Consider the following 26,546-nt stretch of genomic DNA (forward strand, 5'->3'; position numbering starts at 1 on the left):
ACAGCAATAATAACTAACACAACAGCAATCATATAACTTTTGAAATACTAATTTAAAAACACTAAAAGACAATAAGGAGGGAAATAAAATTGAATAAAAACTATAACAGTAGTTTCCATGGTTACACTATTTATTTTAATAGCTTCTTAGGCATTCTAATCACACTGACTAGATTCCCTAGTAGTGGTTAATTTCATCCAGTTTATGTTGAGTCTTACTAGTTTTATTCCCAGGGAGTGACATTTTATCTAACTTCTAGATGCATCTAACTATGGACTCCAACAAACTGAGTATTATACACATTGACAACTAAATATTTATTGATTCATTCATACATAAATTCATTTTGTCTACTGAAGACTCAGAAAGGAATCCAAAATGGCATACTGATTCTGTTGGTCTTTTTTTTTTTTTTGGATTAATGTTCACAGGAGAGTTAGATGTTAAATTCATTCCTTTTTTTAAAATACTTTTTTTAAACAAAAGGTATAAATGTTAAATGTACAATGAAAAAATAGAGAAGCAAAAAAGAAGAAAGTCAACTTTGAACCTGCTACTCAGAGAGGACTGCTACTGAATGCACTACTGATTTTAGTTGACAGCAGTTGCCTATTCTATTTTTTTTAAACATCACAAATAAGACTTTTTATTGTCACCATTAAATGTCTGAATTATAAACAGATTCTAGGACTGGTGGCTCATATCCAGAAGCTCATTCAACTTTAGCATTCAACTCATCCCCAGCAGCTTTTCCAAAACTACTACCTTCACCATGAAACTCCATTAGTTTACCCAATTCAAATTTTTGCTTCTTAGGATTTTTACTTTTCTAACAAAGACATCAGAGAGAGGATAAAATGACTGGCAAAGCCTTTTCTATGTCTTTCCCAGTGCTGTCTGGAATCAATTTATTGACCACTTTTTTCAAGTTATTTGTCTGCACCTCTCGGGTCATGATTCCTAACATCTTCTTCTGGATTTCTGACTATTGTGTTTTTTAGTAAAATCAACACAGAATTAGATGAAGCAAATAACCATTGGTAGTCTTGACATCAGCATGAGATTCGATCATGGCCTGACATTTTTTGACCATTCTGGAGCAGTTTATCACAGGTACAATCCATGCCATGGGAGTTGGTCAGGCAGTTTTTACCCTGAACATCCTCAGTAATTAGCTTGGATTTTCTAAATGCACCTTCATTATTCTGCAGATCAGCAAGGCTCACTTTAAAAACATGACCCTTGAGGCCATCAGATGCAATTTTGATTCCCTGAGTTTTCCTGACTAGTGTTTTTCCAATGTTTCATATACTGAACATAGCTGGTACTTTCACATCATAACAATCTTTCATAGAGAATGGATTAACCACTTTCTTCTTGGCAAACTTTTTGCCACTTTTCACAAGCACTTGTTCTTGCCCACTGCCATGGTGCTGCTCAGAGGGCCAAAAGGGCTATTTGCTTATTTTTTTAAAAATTGGGAAAATATTCTATTCTTGGTTAACTTGCTAATTGATTTTTCTGAAACTCAGTTTCCTTAATGAAATATCATATCTGAAATTTTATGTATTAATATTTAATAATTTAGTATCACTAATATTTAATACCTAGTACCACTTACTAATGTTATAAACACTATACCCAACAACTTTATTTACATTATCTAATTTGACTTTCACTATACCTTGTGAGTTAGGCACTAATATTACTTCTATTTTTCAGATAAGTAAACTAAGGCTTAGACAGGTTAAATAATTTGCTCACACAGGGTCACAAAGCTAAGCAGTTTCAGAATAGAGATTCCATCCCAGTTCTGTCTGACTACAAAATTTATGCTCATACCACTCTGCTATAGTTTCTCCCTCAAACTTGTTCCCATAATGCTTTTCATAAAGGAAAAATGTCATTTAAAAAACTTTCATATTTAGAAAAGACATCATATTTGTTATTAAAAGACTAACCTAATTTACCCATACCTCCGTTCAATTCCTTTGAAAGTTTTTTGAAGATAGTGTCTCAAGACAAAAATATTAAGATCTAAAGGAAACATGAATAAAATTCTTTCCCTGCCAAAATAAAACAGTGGATGTTACCAATGATTTGCCTCGTTTGAAACTGGAACTATCATCAGGGAGCCAATTTCCATTTATACAAAACTACATAATTCCGTTTCTGATTATAATTTCTAAAGTTATAGTCAACTGTTACAGTTGAAAAGCTAGATTTTTATCAGTTACACTTCTGCTGCTGTAGAGTCTATTATAATGAAATAAAGGAGTAATATGGAAAGAAAGAGCAGTGATAGTGATTAAGGAATGTTAGAATAGAAAGAAATTTGGAGGCTACTTTGCCCATTCTCCATATTTTAGAGAGGAGAAAACTGAGGTCCAGAGAATTAACTATCTCTGTATCTCTTAAGCTGTCAAAGTAGACAAAGTGTAAGAGTACAGGTGTGTGAAAAGTGACTTTCATCTGATAATTAAGACAGTGTTGCAAATGTATTCACCCAAGTTCTAAAACTCTATCAATAAGAGAAACAGATTTTTTAAAAACCCCAAATAACAAAAAGCATAAGACCTGGTACATAAAAAGTACCTAATAAATATTTGCGAATGAATAAAAAGATTTTATTGCTTTCATTTTCAAGTTCCCTCACAATCCTTTAATTCATATTTTATATGCAATCATAATGTATACATATAGTTTATTTTGCTCTTTGCCCTTGAGTTATAGCATAACATTTTTCTGTGTTATAAAATGACCAGAACCTTTTAAAGGACCTATTGAAGTTACAACACTTCTGAGTCAGATTCCCAAATGACTGTTAAAAATGACTACTAACAGGGGTGAATCCAGGTTTTGCAGGGAGGCCCTCATTAAGGAAAAATTACAAAAATATGTTACTTAAAAAAAATTTTTACAAAACAATGAAAAAATATCTCTCTCTTTCAAGAGACCATTTCTAGGGCCCCTCCAGGGCTTGGAGGGGCCTGTGCATTGAGTGGCCCTGAACCTTCATTAGCTGCATAGTACATATGCCTCTGTTGGTAACCAGATACCACCTTCATGGTGGTTATGATACAGCTTGAATGTGTTTTAGAGGTTTACTAAAATTTTAGAAATGTACATCACACTTTGACAGTGTTAGAAATTCTTTCTATCCAGCTGACCTGGAATCTACTTCAGGCCCCACCATAAACTTGGTGGCTTTTAAATTATAAGCAGGTCTCTTAACTTCTTCAGGTCTCAAATTCCTCATCTGTAGAATGGGCTTAATATCTATCTCAAAGAATTGCAAATGAAAACAAAGATAAAATAGTTGGTACAGCTCCTGACACATCATAAATGCTCCAAAAGATTAGGTATTATGATTACAGTGATAGTTAAAACATTAGCCTACCTTATATGGGAACCTCCTGTCTCTCCATTACAACTGTGTACATTGACTGTAGGTAAAATATGGTGTAAAATGAGTTTTAAGGATTGTGCAGATTCAATTTTTTATTATTTTAATTAAAAAAATAATGTTATTATGGGGCTTCCCTGGTGGTGCAGTGGTTGAGAGTCCGCCTGCCGATGCAGGGGACACGGGTTTGTGCCCCGGTCCGGGAAGATCCCACATGCCGCGGAGCAGCTGGGCCCGTGAGCCATGGCCGCTGAGCCTGCGCGTCCGGAGCCTGTGCTCCGCAACGGGAGAGGCCACAACAGTGAGAGGCCCGCGTACCGCAAAAAATAAAAAAATAAATAACGTTATTATGAAAAGTAGTAACTACATAACAGAACATTTGGAGAATAGAGAAAAGAAAAAAAATAGCACCCATAATTTCTCCAGACTTATGCTATATTTTCTTGTTGTGTTTTTTTCCTTAATGCAGGCTTCATTTAAAATATAAAAATGCTTGAAATAAGTAGACCCAATTATTCTCTTTTTTTAAAATTTAATTATTTATTTGGCTGCACTGGGTCTTAGTTGCAGCACGTGGGATATTTAGTTGCGGCATGCAAACTCTTAGTTGTGGCATGTGGAATCTAGTTCCCTGACCAGGGATCGACCCCAGAGCCCCTGCATTGAGAGCACAGTCTTAGCCACTGGACCACCAGGGAAGTCCCCCAATTATTCTCTTTTCAAGGGGGGTTGGTATTATGGCATTATTATCTTCAAATACATGGCAAATCTCAAAATATGTTTTACATAAAACTATTTGAGAAAAATCAGGAAGAAGAAAAGGTACACATTCTACTGTTGTCGTTCCATAGTTATTCCCACAAGCCACGCGGCGCGGCCAAAATAAATAAATAAGTAAATAAAGATTCATGTTTTTATAAGATTATGATCTTACTGTACATATAATTTGATAGTCTGCATTTTTTTCCTACATTATATCACAAGTCTTTCTCCATACTACTACAGCGACATTCATAGTAACTAGAGCATCTGAGAGCAAGGCTTAGTTTCCTAAACTTCATATGACTGTGTGTGAAGAAACTAAGGCAGGCCAAGGTTTGAAAAGTCAGAAACTCGGAGTGAGTGCTTTTGGTTTGCCTGCAACTATAATGTGGAAAATGTAGAAAGAGAAGTTATGACTCAGGGAGTCTTGATTTTCAACCAAACGTCCCAAGTCAGCAAAAGAATATAAAGCCCTATCAACATAATCCTAAATTCCATAAACACTTTTATTTCTTTAATAGATGGGAAAGTGGTGCAATACTATTCAACAGCAAGGACTTATCTGTCACAACGTGTTATTATTAGGGTTTTAGCTCTCAAAATGGGGTAAATTTACTCCCCTAACACCCAAAGGGGTCTTTCTGTAAAATTCCGCAAGGCAACGCAAATCCTCACTATAAAGAACAAGTCAAGTCTGGACGTGGTTGTCTGAATTCAGTGACATTTGCTCTTGGAAAAAGACTTTTACCTTTTAATTATGCTTTTGTGCTGATATTCATTGATTTCAAAGCACAAACTTTTTCTTTTAAGCTTCTTGTTCCTTTAACATTGTCCTGCTGTAGGAATTCAAGCCACTTTTAAAAATTGTAAAATATACACTGAGGAAGCAATCCACATGTCCATTGCTGAATGAATGGAAAAACAAAATGTGGCATATGCATACAATGGAATATTATTCAGCCTTAAAAAGGAAGGAAATTCTGATATTGATACATACCACAGCATGGATGAACCTTGAAGACATTACGCTAAGTGAAATAAGCCAGACACAAAAGGACGAATATTGTATGATTCCACTTATATGAGGTATCATAGAGATAGAAAATAAAATAACGGTTACCAGGGCATGGGGGGAGGAAGGAACAGGGAGTTATTGTTTAATGGGTACAGAGTTTCATTTTCTGATGATGAAAAGTTCTGGAGGTGGACAGTGGTGATGGTTGCGTAACAGTGTGAGTGTGCTTACTGACACCGGACTGCATACTTAAAAAGGAGTAAAATAGTAAATCTTATGTATTTTATGGTAAATTTTAAAAAATCCAGTGTATAACATACATTGAGAAAAATGTATTATACATACATACATATTCAGTTTAAGAAATAATTATACAGCAAATATATGTGTAATCACCAACTAGGTCAAGAAATAAAATATTATCAGAGTGCACCCCTGTGCCCCCATCACAACCGTTTTCTTCCTTCCTGAGTAACCACTGTCCTGACTAAACATTTAAAAATCAGGCTGTGATGTGATAATGCAGGATAAGTTAAATCAATATTAGAAAATGCAACCGAGTATTTCTTTAAATTCCAATATTTTCCATATATGCAAAAAAATTTTTTTAACTTAACTTTTAAAGTGCTCTTTCACCCTCTTTCTCTCTTGAAACTCTTCACATTCTAAAACCCTTCTTAGTTCCACAGTTGACCTCACCTGCAGCGTTAAAAGAAAACAAAACAAAACAAAAAAACCTACTTCAGTGTAGATTTTAGATTTTCATTCCTCCCACTCTCCCTTGCCTCCAACTACAAAGAAACAATGATTTAAACCCTTTGTGCTCTTTTAGAAAATTACACAGATACCCCATTGTGGAATGCTATAATCCCTTCGTGGAAAGGAAGAGATTAGCATATGAATACAAAGCAAAATGAATCCAGAATACAAAATGATCTACTGGATTGCGAAGCTCTTGTATTTTTTAAAATGTATTTATTTCCTCTTTTTGTATTGCCCCTTTAGTGGTCTCAGGGTTAAGGGAATTGAGCTTCCCCTCTGGTTACCCGGAAAAGGATTTAGAAAAAAAAAAGCCAATAGATTCTAGGAGATGCAAAACCAACAGATGGCTCCCAGAGCCAGTGGAATCGCCAGTGGAATCTGCTGCCCTCAACATGAGCTAGCTTGCGGGCGAGAAGTGTAGAAAGTGCTGTTCGCAGACTGCGCAGTGAAGGAGAGAAAGCGACAGAAGAGAGAGCCATAGTGCTGACGTTGAAGGCCCGGCCCTGTAAGGTTGCATAGGGTAAGTGGCGTTGGCCAGCAGGCAGTGGCTAAGGGGAAGGAAAGAGGATTTGGGCTAGGGGCGGGGCCAGAGGCACAGCGTGGCTCCTGATTGCTGGGGTGCGGCTGCCAATCTCGCAGAATCGCTCGGTTAACCAGTGCGCTTGCGAGACGCGCTCAGATATACTGAGTGAGCCCTGAGAAGCAGTCTCAGATCCTGACGGTGCAGCAGCCCGCAGCCTCAGCTAGAGAGTCCCAGCCGCTTTCAATGGAGGAGAAGCCCAGCCAGCCACAGTCTCAGCACCATCACAGCCACCACCATCCGCACCATCACCCCCAGCAGCAACAGCAGCAGCAGTCGCACCACCACCACCATTATTATTTCTACAACCACAGCCACAACCACCATCACCACCACCATCACCAGCAGCCTCACCAATACCTGCAGCATGGAGCCGAGGGCAGCCCCAAGGCCCAGCCAAAGCCGCTGAAACATGAGCAGAAACACGCCCTCCAGCAGCACCAGGAAACGCCGAAGAAGAAAACAGGTCCGGGAGGGAGGACGAATGGGGGAAGGGGGATGGAGGTGGGGGGTAGGGGAGATGGGGGTGGGGCTGGATCGGGGAAACGCGGACGGGGTCAGGGTGTGTGTGCGTGTGTGTCCGTGTCCTGCGGGTCTGGGGAAGCCCCCTTTCATTCTCCGAAAGCTCGGGCTGGGCCCCGGGGTTTGCAGCGCCCTCTTCTCCTCAGCATGGGAGAGGCCCAACCAGGCCAGTGTGACCTTCCCGGCCCGGACTGGAGGGAGACCCGGAGGGTCGGCCTTGGAAGTCTAGCCTTGTATTCCTTTCTCGTTTACTTTCTTGCGGCTCCGGAGGGACCCTAATTTGGGGGCCCTGAGTTGGGGGTGAACCTCGCCCCCCCAGGAAAGTCCTTCGGGTGTAACTCAGGAAGGCCTAACGAATTCCGACTCGGGTGGCGTGGCGAGACCCTTTTGCGTACGGCGATGAGAGGGTAGGGGGGCAGAGTTGAGGAAGTGTCCTCCCTCACCCGCCACCCCAAGCCCACCTGTGGCCTTGGGGTTCCCCGTCTGGGGGGGGCGGTTGGGACCCCTCGTCTCTCGGGTCATTTCCACCCCTAGACGCCCTTTTCGGGCACCGCACCTCGCAGTCTATCCCCGCGGCTCCCCCGGAGGCCGGCGCCCCGGGCCCGCTCCCCCCATAGCCGGCGCGGCTGGAATGTTCTCTCCTCCTCGCGGGGCCGCTTCCTGTCCGCCATGTTGGAAGTCGATTCCTGTCACCGACTCCGGCCCACTGAAGAGCGGAGGGGGAAGAGTGTCGAGGGGCGCACGGCGCGGCCGAGCCGGGTGGCTGGGGATCCCCCCCGGCGTCACCTCGCTTCCCGCCCTGCGGGGGCGCCGCCGCCCCCGGCCCGAGGCCGCCCCTCCCCCCCGTCGCCGGCCGGGTTGTGTAACCCGGTGGCGGCCGCGCGGCCCCGGGCGGGTCCCTGGGGTGAGGGGCGGGGGCGGTTGGGGTGGGGGAGGGAAGCGGCCACGAGGGGAGCGGCCTGCGCCGGGCCCCGCGTGCTGGCGGCCGCATTTCCCGCTCCCGGGTGCGGCGGGAGGCGCGGGCGGTCGGGGCGGGGAGCCGGCCTCGAAGCGGGGCTGAGGGAGAAGGAGGCCGCGGGCGGCGGCCGCGAGCGCTCCTGGGGCAGGAGGGCTTGGGCGGGGGGGCGGGAGGGATACATTTTGGGTAGAGGCGGTGCCTGAAGACCGGGTGGGGTACCCAGCGGGAACCAGGCTCCCCGGTCACGAGTTTCTCTGCCACAGGAACCTCGTCTCCTGCCAGGTTCGCTCACGACTCCGCCTCTCAGGCTTTCACTTGGGCCCTTTCCTTCTAGCACCTCATTTTTACAAAAAAAATCTTGTTCTATCTCTCTCCAACCACCCCAACATTTATTTTCCGGGCTTGGGCAGAGGTTTTGAGGAGAGAGATTAGAGAGATGTTTGATTGAATGGTAGAGAGGGCGACGTTTTTTTGACCCCTTTTTCTTGCCCTTAAGGGTGAACCGAGGTGGCTCATCCATGAGGTTGGTGCACTACCATCTTGCCTGGGAGGAGACTTTTTTTTCCATGTTAGAAAGGAAAGGTGTTTTCCGATTTTAAAACCGATATGGATCCCCAAACTCTTCTTTTTAACAAATGTTAAATTGAGGGCAAAAGTCATTTTAGAAAACATTTGAAAAGAAATGAACTTAAAAGTTTATAACCACGCAGATTAAAAAAAATAATGGTTCTTTATAAGTTGAAACGGTAGGAGAATGAATGTTAAATCCTGCGGGTCAAATTTGATATAAGCAGTTACTGAGAACTGGAGAAAAACTGCTTTTCTATTGCAGATTTAATAGTACTTGAAGAGTGAAATTGGAATGTCAGCTTTTCCATTTTGGGGGGTGGTAGGGACTGATGGTGTGCAGTAGAAATGAACATTAAATTTGTTGAGTAATCCTAAGGATTTGGAACAGTTTAAAAACTGTTAGAAACTATATAATACTAGATCTTTTTAACGTTAGGTTTTTTTCAACTTCAGGGGGAAAAAATCTTACTATGGTTACTTGGACTACAAGGCAGTATTACAGTTCAGATTGGAAAATTCAGTTTTGTCTGTCAGGTATTAATATACTCCTGCAGGACTCCTCTCTACTTATGGGGGCAACCCCTGAACCATTCAAGGTGGCATCCTTCAAATTATAATAGTTTGTCTTGTCCTGAAAGGGAATAAATAGGGGAAACTGGGTTTAGCAGTTCTGAGAGAATGTAAACAATTGGGGTGAGCAGCTCTTCTTGTGTGGCCTGGTCACACCACTGTTGCTTCAGCATGCATAGTGCTAATTTATTAAGAAAACTTGTGAGGATTTTTGAAATGTGTCTGTAACGTGTCGAGGTGGGCTTTTATGACCCATTACCCATAAACCTGTAAAGAGTAACAATTTTTCTTTATCCAGAAGAGGGAGCAAGAGAGGGACAAATGCAAATTCATTCGGTAATTTCAGATACTAATCCAAAAGCTAGATTTATCAGAACTCCAGTTCTGCTGAGTCCTTTTGAAGTAGGGTTAGGTGCTTTAGCATGGCAACCCTAAATAATAAAAACACTTGGAGACTTTTGATTTCTCTCAGTAATTCTATAGTGTTTACATTTTCTTTCAGTACCTAACTTTTTAAAAGAAAATGTCTCTTCGGCAGACTTTTTGCAACCAACAAAGTTGCCATGGGAAAATCTTTATATGGTTAAATGAGAAATATTTTTTGTTGTTAAAGCTTGGGGGGCAGAAGTATAGTGGCTTCTGGGTGGTTTTTAAGTTGGTGATTTCTGATATCAGAGCCACTAAATAGGAAAAATTTTATTTTAAAGTCTTGGCTTTGGTCCAACTAGTTTGGACTTTGGATTATTTATTTATTTTTGTGTTTAAGACTGCTTATGTTTGAGATCTGAAAAGTTATGACTAATTGGCCCAACGGTACAAGCCTTTGTTTTAGCCTGTTAGTATGTTAAATGGTATATATAGTTCTCATTGGTCTAGAGTTGTGCACCGGTAAACTTGTATCTGTTAAAAAATGTTGAGAGTCTCTGTCGAAATTTCTGCTTTTCTGGAGAAAAATAAGAACCTTTTAGAAAACATCCTAAGCAGTGATCTCTGCTGTTTCATAGAATTTTTCCACCAAAAGTTTGATTTGATTGGCTAATCATAGCTTTTTTAGCCAGCCAAAAAATAAAATGTACCTTTACAGAAGTTAAGAACTTCTACAAAATATATTCTCTCATGAAACAAGTTCTGTGCCACTATATCTCAAGAATGATTATGCCTTAAGTATGTTTTCTTAAGTTATTTCCTGAAAGTTTATATAATATAATTTGCTCATTTCTCTGATGTGGAGTGACTTAAAATTATAGTAAACAGTGTTGTGAATCTTCTCAGTTTGTTCTGTTTCACATCAAGTTCTTTTAAAACAATGGATGTCAGGCCTTAGAAAAAATCTTAGTGTCCCTTATACTCTTAAAGTATACAAAGAGCTTTTGATGTGGATTATGTCTATTGATATTTACCATGTTGGAAATTAAAACAAATCTCAAAACAAGAATATACAAGCTCATGTGCCTTTTAGCCTTGACAGGCTAAAGGCCCAAGAGAATGAATGAGAGTGACAAATTATTTATTCCTTTTGGAATACTAAATACTAGGAACACTAAATACTATTGGATTTCCCCCTCACCCCCTGAAAAGCTGCCTTAAATGAGTGTGAGTGTGTGTCTTTATCCATCCTTCTCTTGGATCATGTATCTCTTTCTAATGACTTGACCTCAAGATGCTTTAGGGAACATTTCACAGTAAGGTAGATAAGTTGTAACGCTGTTTTACTAGTAAGGAAGTGAGAAAAGTTGTTGACCCGGCTGAATCACCTATAGTAATAAGCTGATTCTGGTGACTGAAGTTCTTAAATTAGATTTGAATACCATAACACTTTTTCAAGTTAGATAACTTTCATTGTAGTTTTGTTAGTATCTTAACTGAATCATTTGGTTAGGCAGTATGACATAGTGATGGGAAACCATGTTCCAGACAGACTGGAGTTCAGCTTTCCAGTTCTTCCACTTTGTGACTTGGGCAAGTCCCTTAATTTCTCTGAGAGTCTGTTTACCCAAATATAAAATGAAGAAAATGTATCTATAAGAGTTAGTACATAGGTGCTTGGGTTTCATACAGTAGTAGTATGATTTAATGTCTGGGAAGTGTCAATGAATTTAAGACCACTTTTTTTTTTTTTTGCGGTACATGGGCCTCTCACTGTTGTGGCCTCTCCTGTTGTGGAGCACAGGCTCTGGGTGCGCAGGCTCAGCGGCCATGGCTCACGGGCCTAGCCGCTCCGTGGCATGTGGGATCTTCCCAGACCGGGGCACGAACCCGTGTCCCCTGCATCAGCGGGCGGACTCTTAACCACTGTGCCACCAGGGAAGCCCAAGACCACTTTTGAAAAAGTTCACAAGTGTTAGATTTTTGTTTCACAGAATGCAATAGGAACTGCTTATGGTGACCACCAGCCATTTATGGTTTCATAGAAGTGGAATCTTTAATTTTGTTGTAATACTTAGATTTACTGTATCAGTATAACTTGATTTTTCCCAGAAGGTAGCTCTGTTCTTAATTGTAAAAAACTTTTATTTACTTATTTGTTTATATTTAAATTGTTTATTTATTTATTTAGGCTGCACTGGGTCTTCGTTGCAGCACGCAGCGTTTAGTTATGGTATGTGGGATCTTAGTTCCCCCACCAGGGATTGAACCTGGGCCCCTTGCATTGGGAGCATGGAGTCTTAACCCCTGGACCACCAGGGAAGTCCCTATAAAGGAAATTTTATAACAGCCTTGTGAGAATGATGGGAAGGTTGATCCTGTTAGGTGAGAGATATTATGCTTAAGATGTCATCTTCTTTCTGACCTTAGACTCTGGTTTGATACCAGGTCAGTTCTGTCTCTTGCTTAGTAAACTTCCTAATCTGTGAAATGGGACTAACAAGTGTTTTCTCATAGAGTTATGAAATAATAACATAAAGCTGAAGTCAAAGTGTCTAGTACGTTGTAAATGAATAGTTGTTAAGTGTTATGTACATATTGTAATTTTTTTAACCTTTTTTTCCCTAGGCTATGGTGAACTAAATGGTAATGCTGGAGAAAGAGAAATATCTTTAAAGAACCTGGGTTCTGATGAAGCCACCAACCCTATTTCCAGGGTCCTCAATGGCAACCAACAAGTTGTAGACACTAATCTGAAGCAGACTGTAAAGTCCAGCACCTTTGGGAAAGCAGGAATTAAAACCAGGAATTTCATTCAGAAAAACAGTATGGACAAAAAGAATGGGAAGTCTTATGAAAATAAATCCGGAGAGAACCAATCTGTAGACAAGACTGATACCGTAGCAATTCCAAATGGTGTTGTAACAAATAATTCTGGCTATATTGCTAATGGTTATATGGGCAAAGGAGCAGATAATGATGGTAGTGGATCTGAGAGCGGATATACCACTCCTAAAAAAAGGAAAGCTAGGCGCAATAGTGCCAAGGGTTGTGAAAACCTTAATTTAGTGCAGGACAAAATAATGCAACAAGAGACCAATGTCCCAACCTTAAAACAGGGACTTGAAACTTTCAAGCCTGACTACAGTGAACAAAAGGGAAATCGAGTAGATGGTTCAAAGCCCATTTGGAAGTATGAAACTGGGCCGGGAGGACCAAGTCGAGGAAAACCTGCTGTGGGTGATATGCTGAGGAAAAGCTCTGATATTAAGCCTGGTGTGAGCAGCAAAAAGTTTGATGATCGGCCCAAAGGAAAGCATACTTCTGCTGTTGCCTCCAAAGAGGACTCGTGGACCCTATTTAAACCACCCCCAGTTTTTCCAGTGGACAATAGCAGTGCTAAAATAGTTCCTAAAATAAGTTATGCAAGCAAAGTTAAGGAAAACCTCAACAAAACTGTACAGAACTCTTCCGTGTCACCATCTTCATCTTCATCCTCTTCGTCATCTACTGGGGAAACTCAGACCCAATCTTCAAGTCGATTATCCCAGGTCCCTATGTCAGCGCTGAAATCTGTTACTTCGGCCAGCTTCTCTAATGGGCCAGTTTTAGCAGGGACTGATGCAAGTGTGTATTCTCCTGGGGGTCAGCCACTGCTAACTACTGCTGCTAATACTCTAACACCCATCTCTTCTGGGACTGATTCAGTTCTCCAAGACATGAGTCTGACTTCAGCAGCTGTTGAACAAATTAAGTCCAGCCTTTTTATCTACCCTTCAAATATGCAAACTGTGCTGTTGAGCACAGCACAAGTGGATCTACCCTCTCAGACAGATCAGCAAAACCTGGGGGATATCTTCCAGAATCAGTGGGGTTTATCATTTATCAATGAGCCCAGTGCTGGCCCTGAGACTGTTACTGGGAAATCATCAGATCATAAAGTGATGGAGGTGACATTTCAAGGGGAATATCCTGCCACTTTGGTTTCACAGGGTGCTGAAATAATCCCCTCAGGAACTGAGCATCCTGTGTTTCCCAAGGCTTATGAGCTGGAAAAACGGACTAGTCCTCAAGTTCTGGGTAGCATTCTAAAATCTGGGACTACTAGTGAGAGTGGAGCCTTATCCTTGGAACCCAGTCATATAGGTGACCTGCAAAAAGCAGACACCAGTAGTCAAGGTGCTTTAGTGTTTCTCTCAAAGGACTATGAGATAGAAAATCAAAATCCTCTGGCGTCTCCTACGAACACTTTGTTAGGCTCCGCCAAAGAACAGAGATACCAGAGAGGCCTAGAAAGGAATGATAGCTGGGGTTCTTTTGACCTGAGGGCTGCTATTGTATATCACACTAAAGGTAACTTATTTGTTTCCTATATGAAGGTTCTTACTGGTCATTTTAATATACATTTATTGCCTGTTGTATTAAGAGTGAAATTTGGAAGCTACTATGAGATTCTACAAGAATTCCAGAGCTTAGTTGAGAATAACAATGTTGATAAGCAGCTGATATCAGACTCTAATTCAGGGTCTTTGAAAACAGTATGGTTAAAGTTTAGAAGGAGTGTTCACTTTTCCAACTTAAAAGTGTTTCTTTTTATATAGACAAGGATAATTGACCTCCTGCCTTTTGTTCAAGGAATATTAAATTTTTTCTTTGAACAGGTGTTGCCTCTCCTTTGCTTTTTATATCATATGCTGCTTTATTAGTGAGCTCACTTGTTTGTTCTAATTTGCTTAAAATGAGTAGGAGCAGTGTTTTGGAGGAGTCCAAAAAGGTGGAGTGTCAACTAATTTTTTCTCTTATAAGAAGGAATAACGGGTGCTAAAAGGTAACTAGAAAATAATCAAACTACAATGGCAGGTACAATCATCATTGTATGGACCAGGCTCTTGGGAGTCTGCACCTGTCACAGCCCCAAAGCCCATGTTAAAAAAGAACCAGATATCTTTCAAGCTCCATGTTAATAACCTTCTTAGGATAAGGCTTATTTGTGTCTTAAGGAAAAATTTGCTATTTGGCATAACTAATTTAAATCCTTAAAATAATGTTCTTTTGGTTTGTTTGTTTTTGCAGTATTTTTGTAGCCGTTTTTTAAAATTTATTTTTTATTGAAGTATAGTTGAATTACAGTGTTGTGTTAATTACTGCTGTACAGCAACGTGACTCAGTTATACATATATACATTGTTTTTCATATTCTTTTCCAATGTGGCTTATCACAGGATATTGAGTATATAGTTCCCTGTGCTATACAGCAGGACCTTGTTGTTTATCCATTCTATATATACCAATTTGCATATGCTAATCCCAAACTCCCACTTAAAACAATGTTTTTTGTTTCATGAATGATGTTTACAAATGATGTTACAAGTATCTCTGTGCTTTGGAGAACAGTGGTTTTCAGTTTTCCTTCTCTACCTCCCCTAACAGAAATCCATACCCCATGTGTGCATGCACACGTGTAATATATACTGCACAGTCCCATTTTTAACAGTAGCTCATTTAGGCAATGATTTGCAACTGCAGGGAAGAGATAGCATATCAGATAATAGGGATAAGGTAATTACCATATTCTCCCTGGAAGAATCACTGCCTCATAGATGCATAACAAAGCTATTTATGTGACTTCTAAGCAAATTACCTAGTCTCCATACTTTAGCTGCAGATTGTAAGACATTTAGTAAAATAAGCAGATATCCTTTTAAATTTTTCTTCCTTTAAAAAATAGGAGTAAATAGTAGAATTGCCTTCTGGGAGTTTAGGAGTAGAAATCCTGGCAGATAAAATTACCTGTTTACACTTTTCTCCAGCACTGCTCTTCGGAAGTGAATACGCGTTAATCAAGAGCTGGATGTTTTTAGGAAAGTTAGGGTAAAAAAGAAATACTTAGTTTCTTAAGATATTGGTTAATTATATGTTAAATTCTGCCAGGGGAGTTGGGTGTTTTTGATATTTTCTGTGCCATCTGCCCTCCAGAGACCGCTGTACTTGGAAAATCTTTACTTTATCCTGGTGGTGGTTGTGTGAGCCTGAGAAGATATCTGGTTGTGTTATGTTCTCCCACAACCTGGAAAAATTCTGGGACAAGTTGTTCCATTGGGAGCTTGGTTGTTGGTGTTATGTATGATGTTTATTATGGAGAAATGCAGGCCTTTTAAAATGGCAGTATTAACTCCTGTTTATTCTTAGGTATTCTGTGTATGCACTTGTCCTATAGATGGGCTAACTAACTATGAAATCCATGGTATTTAGATAAGCTAAATACCCCTACCTGGATGCAGTTGTACTTACTTTTGCTGATGTAACTGAAAGATTTGCTTTAGTAAAGTGCATCGGTTTGAGTTTTGTAGTTGGACATTATTGAGATGAAATTGGTATTGATTTTTTTTTTTTTTCCTCCCTAGAACAAACAGGTAATATTCAGTTCAGTTAGGTCCCAAAGTGGCAGGTTCTTTGAATTCCTACCAAATCCATTAGGTCACTAATTTTTCTTTTATTTGAATTTGTTTTGGTCACAACCTTTTGAAGATATGAAGATCTTTTTCTTAAAGGAAGGCTTGCCCTTTTTTCAAGTGTTCTAAAATTCTAAAAGAGGCAGTAATCAGTGGGGCTTATTGGACTATCCTTTGAAAGAGCACTTGTATTATTTTCTTGATCCTTTAGTATGACCTTTAAATGTTCAAAAGTAAACTAGTACTGAGTAAGTTGAATGAAGTTAGAATTGGAAGTTCTGTGCATACTTCCTAACTTCAAAAATAAGCCCTTCAGCAACTTTATTTGGAAATAGTAGGTAGGAGGGTGCATTATGTCAGTTCGACAGGAATGGCACATTTTTTAGATTAAATATTAATTACCTGTGGTCTTAAACATTAGTTACTGCAGATTTTAAAAATCTGAATGTTTAGTTGAGGGATGTGAAATGAAGATACAGTGAGGCATAAAAAAGGAATTGATGGGAATTCTTGTTCTTGGGATTTTTCTTATAGCTTTTGATATAAATATGCTACTAACTTTTCTTAAGAAATAAGACTGTTAATCTTTGTGGTTTTGGGGGGAATATTGTACCATGACATAGCAGTACCAGTATTTAAGTTAAGAGGTAGGTCCTCTTCTCCTATTTATCTCAAGTGACACTTGAATTAAAACTTTAAAGTGATAATTTTTTAATTGATTATGAAAAACTTAAGTATATATAAGTATATAAATATATTTATGTATATTTAAAAATGGAGCCAAATAGTACAGTGAACCCCAATGTGCCCATCGTCTAGCTTGAACATTTAGAAAACATTGTCATTCTTATTTCATCTACCCACCTCCACACTCTTAGGAGTTTTTAAAAGCAAATTCCAGGTATCAGCATTTTACTCATTGATACTTTGAGTATGTTAGAGTGATGGCTTTTAATGCACATACCCAAGACATATAACCATTGCCACCTTCAAAGTAATTACTCAGAATGCTTAGTTAGTAGAACTCTTTGATTTGTTGTCAAAGGCTTAGAATACTAGATCCTAACTTTCTGAGGTGATATCTTTAGTTTTGAAATGGTCTAAAGTCATTTGAAGCCAAGAAGTAACATTGATTGGTGTGAGTTGTGTGGTTAATGTGTTAATTTAAACCAGTTAATTTATCTTGCCTGGCTAACACTACACTAAAGGATATTAAGCATTCAAAATGCTGACATTTTGGAGTATTCATTAAATAATTTGATTTGATAAAATTTACCCAGCACATAGAGACGCAGGGGAGATAAATAGTGTAAGATTTAATTTTTGATGGGGTGAGTCAAAATGAAAGCTGTCTAGTGTAAAATATTCCTAAGGCAGCTCTAGGCTATTGCATGAAATTTTTAAAAAATTGTGTATTACCTCCACAGGTGGCAGGTTATTGGCATAAGTGGTTTGATCCACTCGAGTTGGGTCCTGGATTGAAAAAAATTTTTAACTCACTGGGTGGTTCTAATTGCCGACTAGGATTGGGACTCTAGGTCTATAGAGAACTTTCCTCAGCTTAATTCTTTTTTTTTTTCTTTTCTGTCACAGTTTTCTGTACTTCTAAGGAGTTGTGCAATAATTTGTTTTCCTCTTAATGTTGTACCTCCCATAGGCCTAGTTGTGGAAGACTTGCTTTCACAGGATGAGTCTTTTCCTTTAAAGAACTTCAGTAGAGGAGAAAACAATAAACAAGTTTTAAGGCAAGGATTTTAAATGTCATAAGAAGGATAAAAATAAGAGATTTTAGTTGGGGGAGAGAGAGTTTCTTACTGGAGTAAAGGTAGGAAGAGTAAATGCAGAGTATGTTTTCCTGGAGGCAGTGGCATTTAAACTGGATTTTGATGGATGGGGGTAAGATTTTTGACTTAATGGAAATACAGAGAACAGAAAGATAAAGAACAGAAAAGTTGGAAAACAAGTAAGGTAGGAAGATATCCATTTTGGATGTGGTGAGGGGATATAAAAGAGAAGGAAGGTAAATTGCTGCCAGATCATGGAGGTTTTTAATTTCCATCTGGAGGCAGGGGGAGCCACTGAATATCAGGGAGATAGGCTGGTAGAATGGAAGTAATTTAAACTGACAAAAGACAGGGGTTTTAATGCTATTCCTAATTCCTATGTACTTGGGCAAATCATTTATTTTTAGGCCTGGGTTTTCTAATTTTATAAAATAAGTATATCAGCCTTTGTTTTGTGTTACCAGATTGTACTCAACTGCTGTAAAAACTGGGTTGGTGTTAAACAATTGACTTGTAGATCTCTGTTCGGGTAGATTAATGTGGCACCAATTTGTAGAGTCGATTAGAAGCCATTTTTCTGGTGACTAGAAGTAAAAGATTAGTCAGACTCTTGGAATAGTCCCGGCAGAGAAGTAACAAAGATTTCCCCTTTGTATTTGCAGTCATGTGAATGTATTATTCATCCAAAAATGAACAAACATTTATTTTTTTAAAGTTTTTAGATTGGGTAAGGGCAAGAGGGAACTGATAAATATTTCTATTTCTAATGGGAAACAGGATTTTAAAAAATTTTTTATGTATTTTTTTATACAGCAGGTTCTTATTATTTTATACATATTAGTGTATATATGTCAATCCCAATCTCCCAAGGGAAACAGGATATTGAGGAGGCAAGTTATGGTTAATTAAATTGATCCGTAAAACTGATGGGAACTATACATACAGTTTATATATTTGTTCACAAAAAGATCTGAATATTAAATTTTCTCCCGTTAACACAGTGCTTAATAAGCCTTTTCACTGTATTGCATTTGCTCCATAATTGTGCCATCAAGGCTATCTTTCTAATAATCTTATTAATAGGTGCCTGCAGATTTGAATTTGGTTTCAGTCCTAGCTGAATATCCTATATTTGGGAAGAGTCCTTTTTTCCCCTCTCTGTAATATGGGACATATAGGAACGTATGTGACAAGGAATTCTTAATAATTGTGTAAGATCCTTTTTTCCCAGTGACTTTGCATTTTAACATCCATACTGGGTACTTGATTTCTCATTAATTCTGCTTTATGAGTACAGTAATTTGCTACTAATCTGGAAGGTAACTTGTAAGGAATTTAATAGAAGCTAAAATTTAACCCCTAGATTTCATTAGCTGAAGTCCTGAGGGAAGTAATCACCCATGCTATAAAAACAGAAATTGTCTATTACTATCATAGTAGTAGCAGTTTCATTGTAAGCAACTTGAATTTGATATTTAACCTTTAAAAGTAATCTGGAATAGAATAAGTGCTCCAAGTTTCGATTGTGTGTATTTAGAGGTTGTCCAGACAATTCTGTTGTCTGTTGGTGTTGCTCCAAATTGGGAATGTAGGATTGAGATTGGTACACTGAAGAGTAGTTCATTAAGCATCTACTGAAAAGGTGGTGACTTAACAACTACCTTAATCAACTTTACCTGAAAATGTACAGTATTTCTTTATGGGTATAGTCAAAATGAAAAGAAAAAGAAAAGGGTGGGGAGAAATTTCTGACAAGCAAAAGAATAGGTAGGTAGGTACAGTGACTGATTGAGAAGGAGGAAGTCAGGATAGCAAAACACAGTGTTGGGATAGCCAGAAATCATCAAAAGACAGGTAAATCTAAACTAGAGAAAAAGCAGAATTTAAATTTATGCCACCACCCTTGCAGAATTTTACAGAAATTGATCTAAAATGTCTTAATAAGGGGTTGGAAGGCATGATTACTGATAAATTGATCTGGGGGTTCTCATTTGTGAGAATCAGCTTGTTTTGCCTTATATATGATTTCTTTTTGTGGGGAGCCATTACGTGCTTCTTAAAATGTTTATAAATGATTTTTTTTAAATGTTCTATTAAACTGGGACAGTAGTATCTTTCAGTTTTAAAGGCAAACAGTTAAGCTTTTAGTCAGCTTTAACCCTCTTCAGTCTTTTTCTTTGAAGGATTTTAGAATTAGAAGATTAATCTATTTGGTTGAACCATACGAAATTGCTGTTTTTGTAGGTCAAAACAGGTTGAATAATAGCAGTTTCAAATGGGTCTACCTAAAACTACTTTTCTATATTATTACTTCCTTGATAGATTTATGAGTAGTATTCGGTTCAAATCAATATTTATTTACTATGTCAAGCACTGTGTGTGGTGATAAGCAGATGAAAAGAGAGGGTTCATGTTATTAAGGAACTCAGTCTGATGGGGAAACACATGGAAAGAAATTTATTACTAGTGTGATTACTCTATAGAAAAATGCATTTAGAATATAGAGAAACTGCTAAGGTGAGTGGGTGGGGTCAGGGGATGAGGGTAGTCAGGATTCAAAAAAGAAGTGAACGTTGGCTTATTTATTTGTAGAAGGAGAGTCAGAATATTTTAGGTGGAAGTGAAATAGTGTTTGAAGAAGAAATTCAGTTTGTTTCAAGGAAGGTGAATGGTGCAAGTTAAATCTTTAACTTAGTCATTGAATTTATTTATTAATGTATCAGCCACTGTGTCAAATGCTAGAAATAAATTTATTTTTTATTTCATTTCTTATTTTTGGCTGCTTTGGGTCTTTGTTGCTGCGTGTGGGCTTTCTCTAGTTGCAGAGAGCAGGGGCTTCTCTTTGTCGCGGTGCGCGGGCTTCTCATTACAGTGACTTCACTTGTTGCGGAGCACCAGCTCTAGGTGCAGGCTTAAGTAGTTGTGGCTCACGGCTCTATATAGCGCGGGGTCAGTAGTTGTGGCACATGGGCTTAGTTGCTCCGTGGCATGTGGGATCTTCCCGGACCAGGGCTTGAACCTGCGTCCCCTGCATTGGCAGGCAGAGTCTTAACCACTGCGTCACCAAGGACGCCCTACAAATAAATTTTATATGAGACATACACAGAACCAGTCTCCACGTAGGCAAGTGGGAATCCATTGAAATGTTTTGAGCAGTGTGGTCACTTTCAGATTTATATTTTTAAAGGAAGAGAATTATAACCATGGTGTAGAAAATAGAAAGTGAGGCTCAGTTAACTGCATAAGAGAGCAGTTAAAAGACAACTTCAGAAATGTGCATAGGATACCACTGCTTGAACCAGGGCGGTGGCACTGGGCTAGAGAAAAGGGGATAGGTAACTAGAAAGTTACAAATGTCTTAACTTTGGGTAAGAGTTGCAGTAGTTGAACACTCCCTCCCTGAATTCTCTAGTTTCCATTTCCTTAACTCTACCCACTCTTCCTACTTCCTGTATGTTTGATATAACCTTCCTGGTATCATTCTCTTTTTCTCAAATGTTGGTGCTCCTTCAGTCCCCTTTTCATGCTTTTGAACTCCTGGGTAATCTCATTTAATTCTGTTGCTGTGAATTAAGCTTAAGACTTCTTCAGCTGCTTTTATGCTGAGTTCAGACCACGTATATTCAATTCAACATCACACCAATTCTGTGTTTGTAAAACTGAATTCATTTTTTTCCCAAAACTTGCTCTTTCTTTCTTGCCTTCCCTCTCAGTGAATTAACATACAATACAAATACAACCCTTATCGTTAGGTTTATATGGATCCTCTCTAACATCTCCATTCTTTTCTATCTCTTAATACAACTGTCCTAAATTCTTTACTTCTGCAGTAACATTTACTGGGCTCTTTTTCTGTATTGTCATTTCATCCATTCTCTTCAGCTGCCTTGAGGAATCATTCCTAATATTTAGTTAATAACCTCATATTTCTTCAGTAAGTTCCCTTCACCGATGTAATTAAATAACAAACTTTTCTTTATGAATGCTTTGTGCTCTTTCCCCAAAATAGCAAAAAGGCATCTTTCTTTGTCTAAATCTTTCCTTCTTGATGACTTTCAGCTTTGCTCCCTGAATAGTGTTGTTCTTTGTCCAAATCTTTTCCTCTTAGTGACTTACTAAATTACCTGTGACTGCTAAAGCCTGGGTCAGAAAACTTGTTTTATAAAAGGACCAGATAGTATATATTTTAGGCTTTGTGAGCCAGTCTCTGTTGTTACTGGTTCAGCCTTGTACACAAAAGCGGTGGGCGTGGCTCTGTTCCAGTAAAACTTTATTTGCAAAAACAAGTGATATGTAGAACCCAGTTGGCTGACTGCTTTAAATTAGCACACCTTGTTTAAAATACCATCAAGCTTTGTTTGTGCTGATGTTTCTTCTACCTAGAAAAGCTACCTACCTACTCTACTAAGCTCACAGAGGCAGAGCATTTCTTTCTGTTTTTGCATCTATATCCCTATCCCCTAAGTAGTGCTTTTTAATCCACTTGGAATTAAGAACTTGTAGGTAATTGGACATTTACTACAGGAAGCCTTGAGATGGGGAACTACATAGAAGGTAGTCTGCTTTAGAAAATTGAATGTTACATTTTATTCATTTGAGTGGCATTACTAAATATTTGAATTTTTAAAATTTTGATACAGTAAAATTTCAAACTTGGGTGGTGGTAGTTTAAATGATAGAATCATGACAAAATTGCCTACCAAGTTTGGCCCTGTGGCTGTTTCTCAATAACTGTTTACATAATTGGGTGATGTGATTCCTGTTTTAAAAGAACTGGGAAGTTAGACGTGTGTGTGTGTGTGTGAGTGCATGCGTGTAGAAGAGGGCAGTGTTAAAAAGATTAATGTTATGCTATGTTATGATTCTGTATAGTTGAAGGTGCCTTCTGTAGGCTTCTTTATACTTGTTCAGCTTCTCTTGTTATAAAGTTAAACAGAAACTCATTTCATATTTAATGTCTGAATCCAAACTTCTGTAACCTAAAAGAGGGCAAAATGTCATTCAGTTATTTCCCATGTATTCTCTGTCACTAGCTTCTTGTTAGTCTTTTTAGAGTGGTTGAAGCATGGCATATAATCCTGCAAACAATATTTGATTTATTTCCCCTTCTTTTTCATCTTAACTTGGAGTTTCATGGAAACATTAAATTCTAGTCAAGGAGATCAAGTTGCTACTAGTTACAGAAGTAATTGATATTAAATAGCAGGAAGGGGAATTGCATTCATTTCTCAGTACAACACTGCAGATAATGCTGATTTCCTGGCTGGAAGCTAGGCTGGCCCATGACTAATTTTTTAACTAAGTCAGCATCCCTTTTCCCTCCTCAGAAGTCATAGTCAAATTCACTACTCCAGAGCCCATATTTGAGGGTAATAAAATTTTCTTGCCAGAAATAATTTAAAATTATTAGAGTAGAATGTAAAGCTGAATGTCCTAGTTGAAGCTAAGGAAATGTCTTCAATCCACTAAAGAAATGGGATGTTTGCAAAGTTATTTTTGTCTTTATTCTAAATGTGTATGTTTACTCAGCTTTAGAAGTACAATAGTATGCTGCTACTGTGACTCTTGAATGTAGTGCCCTTCTCCCGCCGCCCCCCCACCAAAAAAAACAGGGTGGGGCAGCGGCAGGTTGAGGTTTTAGGCTGGGAAGAGAAAGGAAAATGTTATAGCATAGGCGGGCTATAACAATGAAAAGTTCTATTGTTCTTTTCTTTTCACAACATACAACTAAATATAGATGTATCTTTGCATTAAGCAGACTTTAAATAATGAGCATCAAGTAATATGTGTATACACAACTCAGGAATTTATCTGTTGCAAAATGGGAGATTTCTGTACTTTAAAAGGGGGAAAGGTGGTCGGATTAATTTTTTCTGTAGTGAGGTCAACCAAAGGAAGGCTTATCTTTGGACTTCTTAAAATAAGCCATTCTGAGATCCAGAAGTTTGTAGATAACAGCTCTAATGACTATTGCAGCTACTCCTAATTGCCTGAAACTAGTGGGATTAGAAATTATATTGAAGTGATAGATACGTGAGTGCCATGACTAGAATTCCTTTCCTGATATATCTTCTTTTTTTCCCCAGATTAGACTGGTTGCAATTCTCTCTCCTTAGACCTCCTAGGAGATGGGAATTTTCCTGCCAATCTTTAGATTGGCATCTGCTCAGCAATTTAAAGGCCATAGCATCCATCTAAGCTCTTGGACCAAGTGGCAACCAGTGCATTATTCCCAGTCTTTGTTTAATCAGGGAATCGCTGTGATACCTTGAATGGGATTTTATCTGGGTAATTCTTTGATCATTTTGAATAATTAACCCATTACTCCAAACATGCAATTTTGACAAATTTTCAAAAAATCTTAGCAGGTTTTTTAGAAGTGAGTTTGATGGGGTGGGGGCAGGGAGAATGTGATTCTACCATTCCCTGACCCCATCCATTCACATAAAACAAAAAGTAATAATTTTAGATCTAGACACTTACTTCCTTTTAGCCCTGGGGAGCTATTATGTTGTACCTTAACTATAACCCATGTTCAGATGTATCTGATCTTAATGAGCTCCAGTTTTATTTTTCCTTAACTATAATTGGTTGCTGATAAATTACAGAATACAGTTACAGACAGTCCAGTTATACAGAATAAGAATCGCCTTTTTGTCTTTTCAAAATGGTAGTTATAGGGCCGTGGAAGAGCACTTATTCTCAGTGTTAGTTATAGGTCATTCCTATTACTAAGTAGTTTTTGTTTACATTAATCTCCTTTCAAGGAACAGTTCTTAGGTTCTTGTGGTGTAATAGTCGTCTACTGTCTTATTCCTCAAGCCTTCAAATATCCCTTCTGTGAAGCTTTTTCTTATGCTTCCAGGTAGAGTTTTTCTTGCCCTCTCTGTATGTCACTACAGTTTGGTCATGTACCTACTTCCCTTATTCTAAGATACTAAAATAGGCACATTGTAAATGATCACATTTGAATGGAATTGGAACAGGTAAGGGTTGTGTTGTTATTAATAAATAGGTATGAATTGACATTTTGACCTTATGGGTTAAGAAGAGTAGGTTGGGTTTGTAGGAGAGAACTACTTACCTATAACACAGAGTTAAGTAAAATTTTAATAAGGCATTTTAAGTGTCAAGCTTAATTAAATTTGATGAATGCTTCATTCAAAAGACGTCGGCACCTTGTTGAAGGATGATGGGTTGACAAAAAATACTTGGTGTTTTTTAATAACAATGAGCTATTACAAAAATATCATTTTATCTGTAGCATGCATGTGCATATCTTTACTGTTTGTGCAGACAGATTGTTCTCTTGGCAATTTGATTTCAGGTAATTGATTTTCTGTAATCAACATTTAAGGCCATCTCAATGACACTCTCAAGAATTAAAGGAAAATATGAATATTTTGTCTGGGTTTCATAGAACCCAGCGCTACCTCCAGCCCAGCAATAATCCATCTAGGTTTTTTAGGTTTAAAGTGAAAAGCATAGCTTTAAACTTCGCTCTACAAAACTTGGTGTATAAAAATAATCCTTTTTTTCCTTCTTTGCAGAAATGGAATCTGTTTGGAATTTGCAGAAGCAAGGTAAGAATGGTTAGGTTACCTAAAATGTCCTTATGGCCAGTCTTTATCTGTATTTGTGTGATAGACAAACGGTAGCCTAAGAACTGAAATTCATAGTTCATAAAAATATTAGCTGTTTTAAAAACCTTATTTGGGCTGTATATTCTCTGCAAAGAAGGTTAGAAATCTACAGAATAGCAGATTAGCTTCCTTCACTCCCGTAAACAAGATGTGAGTAGCAGGAGGGCAGAGGGAGTGGATAATCCACATCTGGATAATTTGGAATTTTCAAAAACCTGAAAATTGCGTATCTTAATTATTGAGTGCTTTATTTCCAAATACAATAAAATATGTTAGTTGTGGGATACCTGAAATAAAGTGAGTATTGGTTTGGAGAGTCAGTCACTAATAATAGATTTTGGCTTTCAGAGCCCTCTAAGCCCACTTACAGGGGCTGGATCCCACTTGCCATCCACCTTGCTAGTTAAAATAAGTGAATTTCAGATGAATGTGAAAGTCCTAGAATTTCAGAACTTGAAGGCATTAGAAATTCTGTTTTCTTACTACAAATTAGGAAACTGAGGCACAGAGGGGTTACTATATAAACTAGAAAGTGTCCGGACTAGAAAGTAAGATTCCCCGATTTTCCAGCATTGCTTCTTCTTCCATCCTCTCTTATTCTTAGGCCAGGTCTTTTTTGTCTAACATAGCCATGACCTGAAAATAACTAGCAAGCTCTTAAATTATTTTGAATTGCTTTCTGTGTACCTCCTTATTCAAACACACATTTAAAACATAGACTAGAAAATATACCCTGCAGAAGTAGACCTACCTATTTTTTACTCTAAAATGGTTATTAACTATTAAGAATTGAGCGTTGCCTTCCTGGCAGGCTGCTAATGGATGTCCCTTGGAGTTCTAGAAAGGATATTGTTTCTGGACTAAGTTAGATTGATTCTTAGCCTCAGGTGAGCTTGAATTCTTCGATATTATTTTCAGGCCTTTATACTTTTCTATTAGGTTGACAAGTTTTATTTTCATTAAAGCATGTGTACTTCAAAAAGTTCTTAGGGTAGATAGACATAGTATGTAATAAAAACATTGCTCTCCAGAAGAGGGGGGCATACAGATAAATAATGGCAATTTAAAATAACACTGGAGTCTTTGCCCAGACACATTCTGACTGTTTTATACTTCAACCTAGGATATCCACAGGTTTTTGCTGTTGCTGAGAATAA

The 26,546-nt window shown here is 38.5% G+C and overlaps 1 protein-coding gene and 1 pseudogene across 2 annotated transcripts in view; one reads left to right on the forward strand and one right to left on the reverse strand.

Moving 5' to 3' along the window:
* Positions 1-658: 658 nt before the first annotated feature.
* Positions 659-1,429, reverse strand: LOC116745513 (annotated as a pseudogene).
* A 5,188-nt stretch (positions 1,430-6,617) lies between these two features.
* Positions 6,618-26,546, forward strand: part of NUFIP2 (nuclear FMR1 interacting protein 2) — a 28,931-nt gene continuing 9,002 nt past the window's right edge. Inside the window, exons 1-3 of one of the 2 annotated variants that reach the window (XM_032615773.1) lie at positions 6,619-6,991; positions 12,140-13,864; positions 25,297-25,329. In XM_032615773.1, coding sequence (XP_032471664.1) covers positions 6,712-6,991; positions 12,140-13,864; positions 25,297-25,329 — 2,038 coding nt within the window. In that variant the 5' untranslated portion in view covers positions 6,619-6,711. Of the gene's footprint in view, positions 6,992-12,139; positions 20,265-25,296; positions 25,330-26,546 lie in introns of those variants that run through there. The other variant, XM_032615772.1, reaches the window with a different exon arrangement.

This window comes from Phocoena sinus, chromosome 20 (assembly GCF_008692025.1).
Source record: "Phocoena sinus isolate mPhoSin1 chromosome 20, mPhoSin1.pri, whole genome shotgun sequence".
Classification (NCBI taxonomy): Eukaryota; Metazoa; Chordata; class Mammalia; order Artiodactyla; family Phocoenidae; genus Phocoena; species Phocoena sinus.